Source organism: Taeniopygia guttata, chromosome 5, assembly GCF_048771995.1.
Source record: "Taeniopygia guttata chromosome 5, bTaeGut7.mat, whole genome shotgun sequence".
NCBI lineage: Eukaryota > Metazoa > Chordata > Aves > Passeriformes > Estrildidae > Taeniopygia > Taeniopygia guttata.
The window spans coordinates 17,601,698-17,617,091 of record NC_133030.1 but is presented as its reverse complement, the minus strand read 5'-3'; the positions used below and the strand labels follow the sequence as shown (position 1 = coordinate 17,617,091).

Below are 15,394 nucleotides of genomic sequence, written 5' to 3'. Positions count from 1 at the left end.
TGAATTAACTTGTTGATAATTCCTTTCATTGAACTGCTCCTCTTGTGGTAACAGTGTTTGTTTTACTCAACTGCAGTTACAAGTCCTAGTGCAATCCCTGTGGGTGCATAGTTTGGTAAAATGAAAATAATCTAAACAATTTCCAGCACTCACATTTATACCTATGGAAGGCCTCCTGCTCACCACTGCTTCTCTTTCGTTCAGGGGGCCTTGGGTTGTTTTGGATTTTTTTTCTGTTGTTGTTTGGTAATCATTTCCCAAAGCTGGGATACAGTTGTACCCAAGGGAAGTAACAGCCCTACCGATGTGGAGAGTCATAACTCAAAACACATGCTCAAAACCCAGGATAAGTGTGATGAGGAAGGCTGTGCTGACAGGCCAGAGATGTGCTGACTTGCTGAAGCATTCAAAGATTAGGGGATGTGTTTGCACAGCTTTACATTCAAACACTTGGATACAACCAAACAGGAGCAGGCACTTTGAAGCTGCACAGGGAACTTTGCATAGCCTAGAAAGCAGAGGCAGTGCCCTCTCACTGAGTTTTATGCCACATGTGGCACGCGTCAGACTTCCTCGGAAAGAATGACTAGGACGACATCCTTCAAAAAGGCACCCAGTCTGGATCACTATTGTTGATATTCTTCAAGGATGTTTCCTCAAGGATGAAGAATGCTCTAGTTTTCTAGAGACTTTTGCTAATGACAAAGCCACTCTCACCCTTTAGCATTTGTGATCAGTTTCGTGAATGTCAGTGTGCAGATGCTGGCTGCCCTGCCTGTTCATAGCAGAGAGCTGCAGTTCTCTCTGTGGAACAATCTATTCACTAGCCTCAAGTCCTTGATATAAAGGTTTCCTAAGTCCAAGACAAGTTTGTACATTTGCATGTACAAAAGTGAAAATCAAGGGAACCACTTCTCTTTCTGTGGAAGTTGCTACAATAAGACAATTTCAGACAATTTCAGCCAGAAATTTCAGATACCAATTTCAGGGTATCAAATTGCTATTGCTGTTTTAACTTATGGCCCAGGTCTGACATTCTTGGAGACAATTTCTCACAGATTTTCCTCTAGAAAGTGATTTACTTTTAAAATACTATCAAACACAAACCCAAAAATAATTTGTCAGATAGACTGCCACTGAAAGTTGTGTGTAGTTTTATTTCAACATATCAAGCACAAACAGGTTTCCCCTAACTGGGGAATATGACGAGGAATGTACTTAAAAATTTGGAAACATTTACATTGAAAGATAGCCCAGACTGGCACCACCACTAAGTATTTTAAGGCTGTATATATAGCAGTACTTACCACTTGGAACTACTTCAGGCCAGAAAAGAAAGGCTTAGTATTGTCTGCAGTCTACAGAAAATATTGCAAATCTTTAAAAAATGGTGTAAAATAGGAAGACTATTAACAGGGTTGAACAATGCAGTGGCAAAACCCTCCCTCTTCCCTGACCTTTGACAATAAATGTGCCTAAGACCGAACACATGTACACCTACATCACTCCCATCCTTCTCACCTATGCTGGGGCAGTGGATTTCTCTCTACAACGCTAGTGTGTGATATTAAAAAACAGCCATATAGCAAATAATAACAATAATAATAAGTGACCAGGTTTTACAAACAGGCGTGCGTGTCTGACATCACACTCAATGGGCCAGACCCAGAACACCAATCAGCTCCATAAACAGATGAGGAGCTTTCACTGAATACTTCCCATTTCCTAAAGAAGAATGGCTCTAGGAAATTGTGTATATTTACAGTTTCCATGGAACGGAAAATAAAACACATCCTGAAGTCCCATTCTGAATGGGCTGACTAAACAGATCGTGACTTAATATCCTGGGGCTGGATTTTTTGGACCAAGTGTTCTCCCTCCTGTAATTAAAGGCAGCCGGACAGGCACCATGGACATCAGTTCTTTACAGCTCCCCAACTGCTCTTCCTCACTCCTGGAGCTATGACCCAGGCCACTGTGACTTTTCCAAAATGTTGAGGCGATTACCATTTTGGGGTTACCAATACTGCTGGGTAATTATTAATTGCATCAGAAAATGACAAAACATAGAAAACAAATTGCACAATTAAAGCTACATTTGGCTTCAGCATTAAGGCCCATACAGGTTAAGAGGTCCTTGAAGATGTACATGTAAAAGGCAAAAATGACATAATCTGCAGGAACAACGTTTTGCAGGTTCCTAGGTCCCTTTTTAACCTCGTTTTTCCACTTCCTTCCACCTCTGCCGTGTTGGTTCTAAAGTGCTTTGGTGCCTCGCTGGGCTCCTTGCGCGAGTGGCCCCCTCCTGCAGCCAGTGATCATTATTGCTGCCAAACGTAGTGATTTTATTTGAAGACATAATTAATGAAGAGTTGACACGTAAGAAAGATGCAGAGGAGAAACCAACAGCGAGAGTCCAGGAGGAAGCTTTCAGAAGAGACCTTCCTGTGGAAGGACTTTTTGTTCAGAGCACTGAGGTTTCTGCAAAAGAAAGCAATATGATTATTTGTGTGCTGGAGAGACGTGTGCCTTCACACATGTGCATATCCAGAACTTCCACACCAGGAGGGAACCCTCTACTTCGCTGGTACCCTCAGGGTAGAGCAGTGTGCCCCCCCAGACTTTGCCTCCCTCTTTCTAACAAGAAGATTGGTGCTTCTGGCTGCAGCTGGTTGGCATGGGAAGGGCACCATCCCCAAGAAATCTCTTCATCCAGCACTCACTCATAGCCCTGTGAGTTTAACCTGTGCCCTAACCTGCCCTGGACACCCCCAGGAGCTGCAGTGAAGCTAAAACCATATCACCAATGACTCTGGCACCCAGAAAGGGTAGGCCTCATGTGTGATCCCACCTCACTGAGCCTTGGCAGGGCTGGATAATACTCCTCACACAGAGGGGAATCAGCAGGGCTCCCTGGAGCAAAGTAGCAGTTAATACCCCCCCACAGGAGTCTGCAGGGCAAAGCCCTCCGTCAGCAGCAGACGTGGTTACTACTTCCCTCAGATGGCAACCACCAGTTTGTACAAAAACTGGAGTTTAGTGCTTTTCTCCATGGAGCCCAGTTTTTCAGACCGCACCCTTGCATTTCTATAACAAACTGAAGAAACTCCTAACATGCTGGACTGGAAGGCACCCCTCACTCTCTGCGTGGCTGAGATTTGTTTTTAGCTGGGGCCTGGCCCAGTCCTTCTCAGACAGGAGTACCTCGATTTGAATAACACTCTGAGGTGATGCTTTTTGCCCAGAAAGAGAATGTTAAGAGGAAGAAATTTCCTCCTCACTGTTTCAAGCAGAGCATGGGTTTGTCTTTCTGGTGTGTTAAGTGGTTGCTTTACCTGCAACAATTTGAACTGCACTCCTGCAGCTCACAGAGACACTCTAAAGACCACAGTAAGGAGTTAAATGCCACATGCTATCGCTAGCCCATTAAAATAATTGATTCATGACAGAAAATGGTTACCTGTGTATGTCCTGTTGGGCTTTCTGTAGGGATAAGACAGCTGAGTGAATTTCCTTCAGGTGATTCATTTCTTTCCCACACTGAGCACACAGGCTTTCAAACCCTGTGGCAAAGTAGAAGGACAATTATGTTTTGCATCACCATTCTGGTAGTAGTGAAACACAACACTATAAGTGGGTGGCGGTGATCTAATTGTCACTGCTAGGGGGGACACTTTCAGGAGGAAACATGGGGAGAAGGAGACAGGGAACAGAATCTTCCACCTAGAAGATCCAGGTCACTGTAACAGGTTCTGTGACTCTGGCTCAGGGTGCTTCTCAGTAAGCTCTAAGGAAAGAATGTTCCTCAGCTGAGGGGAGGAGAAAGGAGTGCTCACATCTGCCCACTCTCTCAAACATTCAAGGTCACTTCTAACAAAGGCAGAGAAAAGAGAGAGAAACACAGCCTGTTCCTTATGTGTTGATTGGAATGTCACTGTATTTTTATAATTTTGCCAGGAATTGGGAAGTCCTCCTTGTAAGGCAGAAAGAGAAACAGCACATACAGAGAACAGAAAAGCAAAACATTCTCTGTGCTGCCTGTGGCCTCTCGGCCCATGGTATCAACTAGGCCAGGAAATGTCCCAGGGCTAGCTCAAGAATTAAAGTACCAAGGCAAGATCATTAAAGCCTATAAACCCAGTGACACCCAAATACTTGCCATCATCATCTGAGAGCTCCTGCACTGACTCTGGAGTTGAACAGCTGCTCTCTGTGTTCTGGCTGTGGTTGGATGGTTGATCACTGGTTTTGCGGCGCCTGCAGTCTTTGGCAGACCTCTGGATAAAACAGGGATTAGAAGCAACTCAGTCTCTATCACACTGAAAATGTGTGTGATTGCTTTAAACAAAACAATTTGGGGTGCTGGCAAATATGTGTGAGATTGTGAAGTTTAAGTTCTTTCTCAGCAACTCCTGGTAATGGACTCTGACAGCTACTTAACGATATTACACACATGCCTCATAAAGAAGCATTTCCCCAAATGACAACATTCTTAAGACACCTATCCAAATTATTTTTCTTGTAGCTTTAACTGACACATACTATGGATGAACCTTGTAATTCCTTTGGTGAGTTGTGTACCTAACTCAGCCAGCTACATAAGAGAAAGCTGGAAAAGAAGAAAAAATTAGAATCAAATTCCCCATCAAAGATTTTTCAGCAGGTGCACAAAGGATCTAAACGTCACGGAATTTTTATGCTTAGTTTCTTGATGCACTTTGGAAGGTTTCTCCCTCTCTCTCAGATGAGTAAACCAAACACATTGATTCAAACTTCTCACTACAGGGTCTGAAAAGCAGTTATGAACCTCAACTTCCCCACCAAATCAGAGACATTTAGAAGTGTGGTATTAAAAAAGAAAAGTCTATGTACATAATAAGATACAAGTTTTTCAGTGTAATATGGGTTATACGTAGCTAGTTTAGCAGCTCTACATTTGTACAGTGTGTTATGAATGACATGTATTGCTTCAAAGATGGAAACACTGAAATAGGGGAGTATTATCTCTGTTTAAGGGAAAGGATGGAAAGACATTTCTTGTCTTGTGTGAGAGAGAATGAATGATAAAGGCTCATGGCAAAGACTGAAACTGAAGTCATGGGGTCACAGTTGTGTACTCCATAACCTACAGGAAGTTTTCTGCTTTGGAAACACTAACAGTGAAGTTCAGCTCAGCTGTGTGCAAAATTCAGTGTAAGAGTCACTGTCACTAGCACTGGGTGGAAGAAAAATGCCAAAATTGATAGAATGAATCAATCAGTAATTACAATTCTTCAGAGCTAATGATAGTATAATACTGCAAGTCTACAATCACAAGCTCTATTTACCCAAAACAAAACTTTCAGCTTATGCTGTGCTTACTTGAAAATGCTATAGAAAAAGGGCTATGCATCTAAACAATCATGAAGACTATTATAACCTCCAAAACAGGCCTTTACCTTGTGCCGTGTAATTTGATTGTTTATGCATGTTGCTTTGTGGTTTGACATCCTTGTGGATAAGTGTCTTTCCATTGTCTGAAGTATTCCATCCTTCTCAAATTGGGCAATGTCGTTCAAAGGATCCCAAGGCCTTAGACTTTTGAGACCAAATTAAAAAAATTCATCAGAAAAGCAAGAATCCCACATTAGCCCAGTACACTAATTCCACATGCATCAGGGCAGGCAATCATCCTTGACAGTAGCCAGACTTCCCAGATGCAGTGACAGGACTAACAGAAATCCCTGCACATTCAATAAGTGAGGGGGTTCAGTCTCCAGAGGCTTTGCCCTTCTTGCCAAGGGGAGAAGAGCACAGCTCTGAACAGTGCAGAAAAGCTGATAAATGACTCTGCACTTGATTGCAGGTATAGGAGTTTGCATCAATGACACAGTGGATTTTCCATTACCACGCCCTCATTTCCAGCTATTCCCAATTAGTAGCATGAATAGTGATGATGTGGTGTGCAGAAAGGGCATGCTCTGGACATAGTTTTGGGGAATGGCTAGGCTCCAATGACAGGTCTGTAGCCCTGCTTCCACCCCTGGGAACTCAGGCAGCGAGATGTGTTGGGAACCCAAGCCCAGCACTCACTCCTCATATTTGTAGTGCCACTCATTGGTCCCGGCATCGTGCCGGAACAGCAGCGGTTTCCATTCCGTGCCGCTTTCCCTCCGCTCCCGGGCGGCGTTCCTCTGCTCCTCTTCCAGCACAAACTTTTCCTGTGTCGCCTTGTGCTGATCACCTTTGTTTATTGCACTGGTAACATGCTGCCAAAGCCTAGCAATAATCAGGGAAGAAAGTTGAACCACCTTAGAAGCAGTAACTTGTCAGGCCTATTGATAGACCAGCGGAACTGTACCAGGATTGCTCAGCTTCTGTTTTAACTTATAAATTAAATAAACTGAGAAAGGCAACATTGAATGCTGCATGAATGACATGCGGAAGGAACTTTATCTTATATAACATCACCTACAACAATTATTGAATTCTTCAATGCTGTCTATGAGTCATAAGGAAATTCCATTCAACTCACTGCGATCTATGGCCTCTCTAGAAGTGACAGAGAATCTGTTCTGTTTCTCATCCTTTCAGGCATTTCTATTTAGAAGCCTTTGTGTCAATGTCTGTACCCAAAATAAATATTTATATTTAAAGTTTAGAAGCACTGGAAAATGAATTTATTTGCACATCTTGTAGCTGCACATGCATCTTCTATACAAGATTTACAACCAGATCTGTAGGAAGCTTATTCAATCCACAAGCAGCAAGTGTGTTCTTGTGCTCACAAGCTGCAAGCACGAACACAGGTTTTCACTCACACTTGTTTGCAGCTGCCAAAGGGTAAGTGATCTGTCACATGAGCTGCTCTCATTGAGCATCTACCCTGGGGAAAGGACCTGCCTTCTACCAGAGAAAAATCAATACCTATTATTTTACTATAGTCAAGCTGTGATCAGCCTCTCCACAGTTTCTCTAATCAGAGCATTTTAATCTTCATTTCAGATTGGAAATACTTCTAAGACTAGCAGCTAGCCCTCCCAAAATATTACTGTATGCTTTAGTGTTTAGAATGTGCACAGGAGATCCAATCTGTTCTATTATTCCAGCTTCACAAAACACCTGCCTGCCATTTAGAAAATTAATTCATTACTGCATTTAATTTGGAGCTTGCTGTGAAGCTCTTAATTTAAAAGTGATCCTGAAGCTTTCATCATATTTCCATCACTCTGCATTAACACAGCACTTCCAAAAATGCAGCCTCTTAGATAAATAACTGGATGCAGAGCAATGCCTTCCTTTAATTTTTAAGAAGTCACTCCCCTGTTTCTGTGAATGAATAATTTCTCCCAGAAACAAAGGAGGGAAACTCAGTGATGGGGATGGGGCAGGGAGGAGTGAAATAACAGCCTGAGAATATACTGTGGTGGTGTAAAGCCTGTCCTAAGGAATGCAGTGGTGTAAAAAGCGAGTCCCCTAATTCTACGAACCTTAGAGGGAGAGCACAAAATTGTTTGACAAGGGCAAATTACTCCATCAAGAGCTGCATGTGTCAGACAATGAGACCCTCCACGGTGAGCTGCATGACAGTATGAGCTTCAGAGATTCCCCAACAATTGTGAAAATAAGTGATTTTCAGCACTGCAGGGAAGACTAAGCAATTTAGGCAAAATATAACCTGGATTAGATGGTAATTTATTCATGCAACTGTCAGCATAATGAGTTTGGTGGAATGTCTGTTAGGGATTTCTGTAACTTTTCCCTTTTCCTCCTTCCCTTGGATGCATGTAACATTATTAATCTCTCATGTAACAAAGGGAGCCAGCTCTGGCCATAACCTCTGGTAAACAGAGAACTGGAGATTTTTTGCCTACAAGACCAAGATTCTCCTTTAAAAGAATCTTCTTCTGAAGATTAAGAGAAAAATGAGCTGTGGACTGTCCTGCTCTGCAGAGTTAACAAATCTGCTCTGTAAGTTACAAATACAGACTTTATTGCTCATAATGCCCACTGCTGTCCAAACTTCTTCAAACATCTTCATGTGTTTTTTATTTTCATGCAACTCCTTTCTTTACCTATAAAAAGAGGAATCTTTTTAGGGTGATGTGATGCAACACCAAAATCAGATGTCCACAGAGAAGTGGACAATGTCATGCAGAGCCAGGCAGCAACTGCATGTGCTGGCTTGGGATTTTGGCTGGTGCTGGCTGACTGTAGTGGAGAGGAAGCACAAGCAATTTGTTTGAAGCCAGCCAGCTCCACTGGATGGCTTTGCTCAACTCTTGCTCAACAACTGTACAGTGTGCATTATTCACTTCTTCCATTTCCTAAGTGTATTGAGTTTGCATGGCCTGGTTTTTGGCAACAGGGCTGCTATGGTGGTGGCTTCTGTGAAAAGCTCCAGAAGCTTTCTCAACATCTGGCAGAGTCCTGATGGGTCCAAATATGGACATGCTGCTGGTCAATGCTGCGGTGGTGGTAATGCCTCTGTGATGACATACTGAGGAAGAAATCAAAAGAAAGGTTGTGGCACAGTTTTAATTGTGACTAGAGAAGAGTGGGGTGAGAACATGTGAGAGAAACAGCCCTGAAGACACCAAGGTCAGTGCAGAAGGAGGGGGAGGAGGTGCTCCTGGTGCCAGAGCCCAGATTCCTCTGCAGCCTGTGGAGCAGCCTGTCCATGAAGGGCCCTGTGGAAGAGTGATCCACTCTGCAGCAGTTTGGGCAGGACTGTTGCCCATGGGATAGACTTACACTGCAGCAGTTTGCAAAGAGCTGCTGCTCCTGAGATGGAGCCATGTTGGAAAAGTTAATGGAGAACTGTATCCTGTGGGAGGGACTCCACAGTGCAGCAGTGAAGGACTCCTCCCTGAGCAGCAGGGAGGTGTGATGAACTGACTGAAACCCCCATCCCTCCTCTCTCCTTGTGCCACTGGGGGAGGAGGTAGAGCTATGAAAGAGGGAGGCGTGGGGGAAGGTGGCTTTAGGGGCTTATTTTACTTCTCATCATCCTGGTCTGATTTTTTTAGCAATAAATTTATTTTATTGTTGAGTCCGTTTTGCCCTCCATGGTAACTGACATGTATTTTCTCACAGTCCTTAACTCATGAACCCTTCATTAAATTTTCTCTCCTATGTCCAGCTGCAGAGACGAGTGAGTGACTTTCTTAGGCACCTGGCATCCAGCCAGGGTCAAACTCGACACTAAGTTATGTGTCAGAACTACATTTTTAGGTAACCTAGATCACCCTTACAAAGTCTGGTGCAGACTGCATTGAAGATCTCAGCTGAGATTAGGAGGCAGGGTAAAACATCGGTTTAATTACATTCATTCATAAAATCCTGTTATGTGGTTCAGAGTACTGCTCTGCGGATGCCAGGACTTCCCACAATTCCTACATCTACTTAAGGAGCTTGTGGTTGAAATAACCCGTCTTAACAAGATATCCAACCTCAGGATGATATCCTGCCCTTTTATAAAATGCTCCAGCAGTTAGAGAGATCTCTGGAGTCCAGGCAGAATTGTTATTTTAAGCAGATAAAATGTAGCCTCCACTATTTCTCAGCCCAGGTCGATTTCAGAGCTGTACTTCATGGAAACACTCCAGAGTTAATAGTCTGGAAAGAAACAGGTAAATGGCTGGGTAATATGTGCTGACAAAGCAGGTCACTGCCTTTCCAGGGCTGTGCTGAGGAATTGGAGGAGCCCTGCTGATCAGAAGCCTGCTCCCAGGAGAGAAGCAGCAGTGAGAGGTTCCCCGAGCTCCCTACCTCTCTGACTCAAAGTCCGTCTGCTCCTCGAACAGCACAATGTGGCGCTTCAGCCTCTGCCTTCGCACTTCGCTGGTCGGGTTCCAGAACATTTCTGTGTTCCCGTTTTTCAGCTCATTTATATGCACTTCTCCATCCTGAGAAAGCAAATTAAATGAATTCATGACAATCTGAAAACCGAGGCAGAAATTAATCCTGATAAATTAAAGCTGCTCCTGGATGATGATAAGGGATACCTGTTAGTTAGGAGGCTTCTTTCCCCCTCTATCCCATAAAATCTCACTGAACACTTCCTGAAAGTTTCTGGAATGAATAAGGCAAGGCATTGCCAGAAACTGTGGCTGCATTTACCATTAATCAGAGTAGAAAGGGACCTGGTTCCCGCTCTTAGTTCTTGTCCTTAGACCTGAGTGCCCACAGAAACCCAAAGATATTATTCTTTCATCACTACTGTTCTTCCCACCTCCCATCCAGCACATATAAAAAAGATCCCCAACTCCTTTTTACAAAGTCTCCCTCAGGACTTCCTCTCCCATGTTCCAATATGCTAGTTCCAGGACTGATCCCAGGTGCCAAGAGACCCCAGTGAGGAAAGGATGAAGTAGGCAGGCATTATCAAGCACCACTACATGCATTTCTAATAAGCATATATACAAGCATTCAGCTGCTGCTGTGATCTTAGGACTGAGAAGCAGTCCCTTCCCTTCTATATTCAGGTGGGTTTTCAGGTCCTCAGGCACAGAATGTACCATTCAGATGCAAGGATTTCCATCAGGAAACTGCGTGGTGTCAGAGAAAAGCCAGGAGAGAGGCCAGTACTCCCAGTGGGGAGGGAGGAGAACCAACACAATCCCTACCCCACTGCACACAGCTCCTCTGTGTGGGAATCCAGAGCTTCTCTCTGGCTGCTCTGGAAGGCCTGGGACCCTGGCAGGGGGTCGGGAACCCCCCTATACAGAGCCCCGAGAGACACTGTCTCTGATCTCTGTCCATGGAAAAGAGTTTTCAATCTTACAAGATGAATTACAAGCTCTGAGTGTTTGATACAAGTAATAATTAAGTGTGGCACAGGCGCAAAAGTAAAATTTTAGGATTCTAGATTAGGCTCCAAAGGGGACAAGATGGAAGAAATTGGGTGTGTCTTGTCCTTTTTCTTCTTCTTCATGCCCTCCATGTTTCACTGTAGTGTTGGCATTTTTCTGTTGGTTTAGGCTGGGGACACACTGTTCAACATGGGTGACAGATATTGGCACATTATTGTAAATATAGCACACGTAGTTTCTGGTATATAATGTTTGTAACATCCCACTGAGGGCAGAGCCCCACACGCTGCCCTGCAGGACAGACCTGCCGCAGGGCAGCAGAACATGTTAGAGATAAACAGAATAAACAACCTTGAAACCAGCACAGACGAATTATGGCTTCTTCTTTGGCAACGGGGCAGAAAGACAGAGACTTTCTACAATCTCAGAATCATCAATACTGCAGATTCCCACACTGTGTTCACAGCACACCGCTGCAAGCAGCAGCTTACAGAGCCACCATTCCAAAGCCATTTAACTTCTTTTATACACCACTGTAGTTTGTGAGCCACAAACAACCAGGAGAAAGATCAAGGAAGGAAGGTGTAAGCAGAAGGCTGAGAGCTGAGCAGCACTCAGCCTTGTGGCTCAGGAGAGCCCCTGGATGATGGGCTCTCACAGGTGGTGTTGGAAGGACCCACCACAGAAAAGGTACCCCACAGCCCAGCACAATTCATCGATGACAGGGCTCATCCTGCAGGACAGGGAGCTCAGAGTGGAGCAAATCCCTTGAACATACTTAGAAAGGGAAAAGCTCTCAATTTCAAAATGGTCATTAGCTTTTTATGTAAAAAGACCGAATGCCTGACAGGACAAGTCCAGTACCAAAAGCTGCACTGTGGTTAGGACCTCACTGTAGTAAGGTCTTTATCCAGGCACATTTCACCTGGCCTACTTCAAGCATCTCCTTCAGATGAGACAAATCTTGTCTCAGAAGTGGCAATTTCTGTAGACTGGCAAAAGAGCACAGACCAACTGTAATGATCATGTAGATGCCCAAATGTTGCTCAGAGAAATACCCAGATGTTCAGCCCAAAGCCAAGGGTCACTGCTTTTGTTTCAGGTACCAGGAGTTCCAATCAAAATCGGACAACATCTTTCACCATGCAACTTTATTGTTGGATTCTGGCTTGTGGCTCTGAGTAAATCTCTTGTGTATACTGGGTGCACAAAGGTGCCAGGTGCCCTGCTGACTGTTCTGAGCTGGCCTTAGAGATAACACCCCCACTGAATCGATGTCTCTGTCCCTCAGTTGGTGAACAGGCTAGTAACTGTCTTCTACCTTAAAGGTTTATTGTGAAAATAATGAATTCAAAACCCTATAAGTTCTTCCTTGATGCCAGTCTAATTGGGGAAGTACACACCAGACAAAAGACAGCCTCAAGATCTTCGAAATCACACCTAATGCACACTATCCCCAGCCATCAGCGCTTGCCCTAAGCCTCAGACCCTAAATACAGACCCACTGCCTTTGATGGAGACCCCCCGCTACTGCTCCCAGCTTCCTCAGGCTCTGGGAGTGCAGCGTTCCTCACACTGCAGATGGATGGGACTACTGAAGTGTAAATGACCTCCAAGGTACCTTGAGAGGTGCGGCCCAGGCTGTGATGGCTGCATGCCCTGGGGCTGGTGGGAAGAGGCAGGACAGGACAGTGCCCTCTCCAGTGCAGGGAGCCTGCCAAGGGCTGCCAGCCCTCCCTCAAACCCTGCAGCCACGGGCTCGTAACCTGGCAGCAACTTCAATTATCAAATGTTACCCAGTGTCCAGTGAGAGTCGCCAGCACTTCTTCTCCACATTTAATCTTCCCCGAGATTTGATTAATGCTCGTGCTGCCACCAAAGAAGGGCTGTCAGGGGAGAAGAGAAACAGCAAACGTGGTCAGTCTAGTGAGGACTGGAAGGGAGCCAAACACAGACACGCAACAGGAGGGAAGGAAAGTGCAACTGCTTGTTTTCCAGTATTTCTGGGGAAAGGCAGAATGAATTATAACATGGATTCTGACTGTCTCACATTGTGCCCCCTTCCTTTGGTTTGTAATACCACAAACACTGTAGCTGCAGTTAGGGAGATAAGCTTTAAGCTGCATTAACACTCAACGTGTGCAAGGTCTCATCTTTATTGGAAACACACTTATTTATTGTCAGCCAGACATCAGGATAAGTGTACGTGGACAACTCCTTCCCACTGTCCAGAATCACAGCCTTTGCACCCTTGTCCAAAGAAAAGGAGCAGCACTCTTCCTGCTTATGAGACAGCAACAGTGTGGCACTGCTGATGACTGCATGTGTGTCAAGTCTCCAGTGTGAAGCAGCTCTGGTCAAAAAAAACCCCACAAACCAAAGAGAAAGGGTATTTCCACAGTCAAGGAAAAAAAAAAAATCCCAGAGCAATGGAAATTTCCACCAATCTCCTGACTGCCAAACATAGGATATGACAGTGAGAGTGTGAGCAGCTATTCTATTCATAGAACACACATCTTCAGACATTTCTGCAGGCACTTCCTGAAAACATTTGTTCAGACAAACTTTTGTGTATGTATGTTAAACAACAATATAAACCCTAATTTCACACAACACCCATGGATAAAATAATCACATGTATCTTAAACATCAATTCCTGCAATCCAGCAGAGAACTGATACATATCCAAATTAAAAACAAAGTTAAGGGGTTTACCTGCAACTTCCCACAGTTCTACTAAAATAGACAGCTAAGAAATGGTCAAAGCGGAGCATGTAATTACATCACGGGGACCTTTCTGAAACATGTTTGGATGACTCATACTGTTTTCAAGCCAGAAAAGAAGCACTTCAGGCTTCAAAGTGTTTTGACGTTTGAGATTACACCCAAGCCAGGGAAATATCCCACTGGCCTCAACACAGTACACCAGGTCTACAGGAAAAATAGGCTTTAAAGACAAGTATGTGCAAATGTCAGGGAAGTACAGGAGGCAAGAGTTCCCATTGTAGGGGAAATAAAGACAGAAAAATATTATTGCCCTCAAGCAACTCACAGTTAAGAAAAGATTCCCCTAACTGCAGTGATCTCTCACATTTATATTGGCTAACGCTGCAACTCTCTCTGAAGTCCTGCAGTCTCTCAGTTCTCCTTTCATTTTATGCTCAGGTAAGAAATTGTTTGTTGGAGCAGAAGAGAAAGGATGCTCATTAAAAATCAAGTTAACTGCCCAAAGAAAGTTACAGTTATCACTTTCCCTCCTAAATTTTAACCCATGTGAAAACAGGAATGCTCAAAGATGTCTCCATTTTGCCTGCATACCATGAATTTGCGTCACCAGCCTTTCCAGGGGAGGGACCAGTGTGCCAGCCACTCAGAATTACCTGCCTGACAATGGGCTCTCACCTTGCCATCAGGGCAAAGTAGCCCTGTAGCCCTGAGAAACACAAGGTGCAGTTCACCACAACACCTGCAAGGTACAAGTATAGATGTGATGTCTGCTGGAGAGCTACCCCAAAGATCCACATCCTAATTTGCCTCCGAGTTCTTTCCACACTCACTATGTTTTGCAAGCAAAACTAATTATCCCTGCTTAAACAGAAGCCACACTGTCATTGCCAAACTTTCAGAACAAAATTCGGCCAGTAGCCAGCTGCAGTGAAAAAGTCATGTAAAACTAAAGCTTCCTGGGGTCAGTTTGAGTTGCATGACACAAAACTGATGGCAGGGTGACACCTTCTCTCCAGGTAGGCCCCACTCTGGTGCTCACATATATTGCTGGTACAGAAATGGTTAGACCCTGCCTGGGGCACAGGGACAAGCCTAAGTCATGCTCAAAATGGGGCCACAGTGTATCTTACCTTTAGCTTGAATTCCAGTTCTGCCCTGTGGTTAGTTTTCTCACAGTCAATGGTAACTTTCCCTCCAAGCTCCATTGTCATGGTACCATATAAAAGTCCTGAAAGGAAAAAAAACAGAGGCTTAAGAGAGGCTCCAGGGGAAGCAACCTGCTTTTTCAAGTCAACCCGGCTCTTGCTGACACACTGTGAAATTCATCACTTGGCTTAAAGTTTTGAAAAGACAGAACTAGAGTTTCTAGGAAATGGCTGTTTACTGTAAGCATGAAGAATCCCCCCCTGAACCTGTATTTCCCATTTCTAACACCAGCCAGGAAATAGCTTGACTCACATGTGCACCTGTGGCAAGCTGACAGTGGCACAGGAAAAATAAAGAAAGTTATGCCAGCAACCTCACTCATACTTGTGCTTAAACAGAAACAGTCAGTTCTCTTAGGTGATTGAAGAAGAGAGAAGCTGTAAGAGGATTCACCAGAATCTGGGAGACTAGAGATCATGTAGGGAATTTTTTACACATGTTTACCATTTGCTGAAGGTCTTTTGCAGAAAAAGAAAAATTGGTAAGAAGATTTATGCACAGGAATACTTCACAGAGAGCATGATATTATGAGGTTACTGTTCTCAGGTTCCCAGGCCCTTCTAAATATAAACTCGGAAGTCAGTGTGCCAAATTAAAAAATACTCAACCCCCAAAATTGGATTTGACTGCTGATTTTAACTCTGCAGTGCAAATGATGCAGACAGAAC

At 44.2% G+C, this 15,394-nt stretch overlaps 1 protein-coding gene across 9 annotated transcripts in view; it reads right to left on the bottom strand.

Annotated features, from left to right (window-relative positions):
- Nucleotides 1–1,137: 1,137 nt before the first annotated feature.
- The window catches only part of OSBPL5 (oxysterol binding protein like 5), a 174,418-nt gene continuing 160,161 nt past the window's right edge, over nucleotides 1,138–15,394 (bottom strand). For 5 of the 9 annotated variants that reach the window (XM_072929722.1, XM_030273899.4, XM_072929723.1 and 2 more), the window contains 8 exons: nucleotides 14,651–14,748; nucleotides 12,590–12,679; nucleotides 9,751–9,887; nucleotides 6,073–6,258; nucleotides 5,439–5,577; nucleotides 4,160–4,277; nucleotides 3,461–3,563; nucleotides 2,010–2,481 (listed from right to left, as the gene is read on the bottom strand). In XM_072929722.1, coding sequence (XP_072785823.1) covers nucleotides 2,346–2,481; nucleotides 3,461–3,563; nucleotides 4,160–4,277; nucleotides 5,439–5,577; nucleotides 6,073–6,258; nucleotides 9,751–9,887; nucleotides 12,590–12,679; nucleotides 14,651–14,748 — 1,007 coding nt within the window. In that variant the 3' untranslated portion in view covers nucleotides 2,010–2,345. Of the gene's footprint in view, nucleotides 2,482–3,460; nucleotides 3,564–4,159; nucleotides 4,278–5,438; nucleotides 5,578–6,072; nucleotides 6,259–9,750; nucleotides 9,888–12,589; nucleotides 12,680–14,650; nucleotides 14,749–15,394 lie in introns of all 9 variants that reach the window. The other 4 variants (XM_002198729.7, XM_030273900.4, XM_030273901.4 and 1 more) reach the window with 1 other exon arrangement.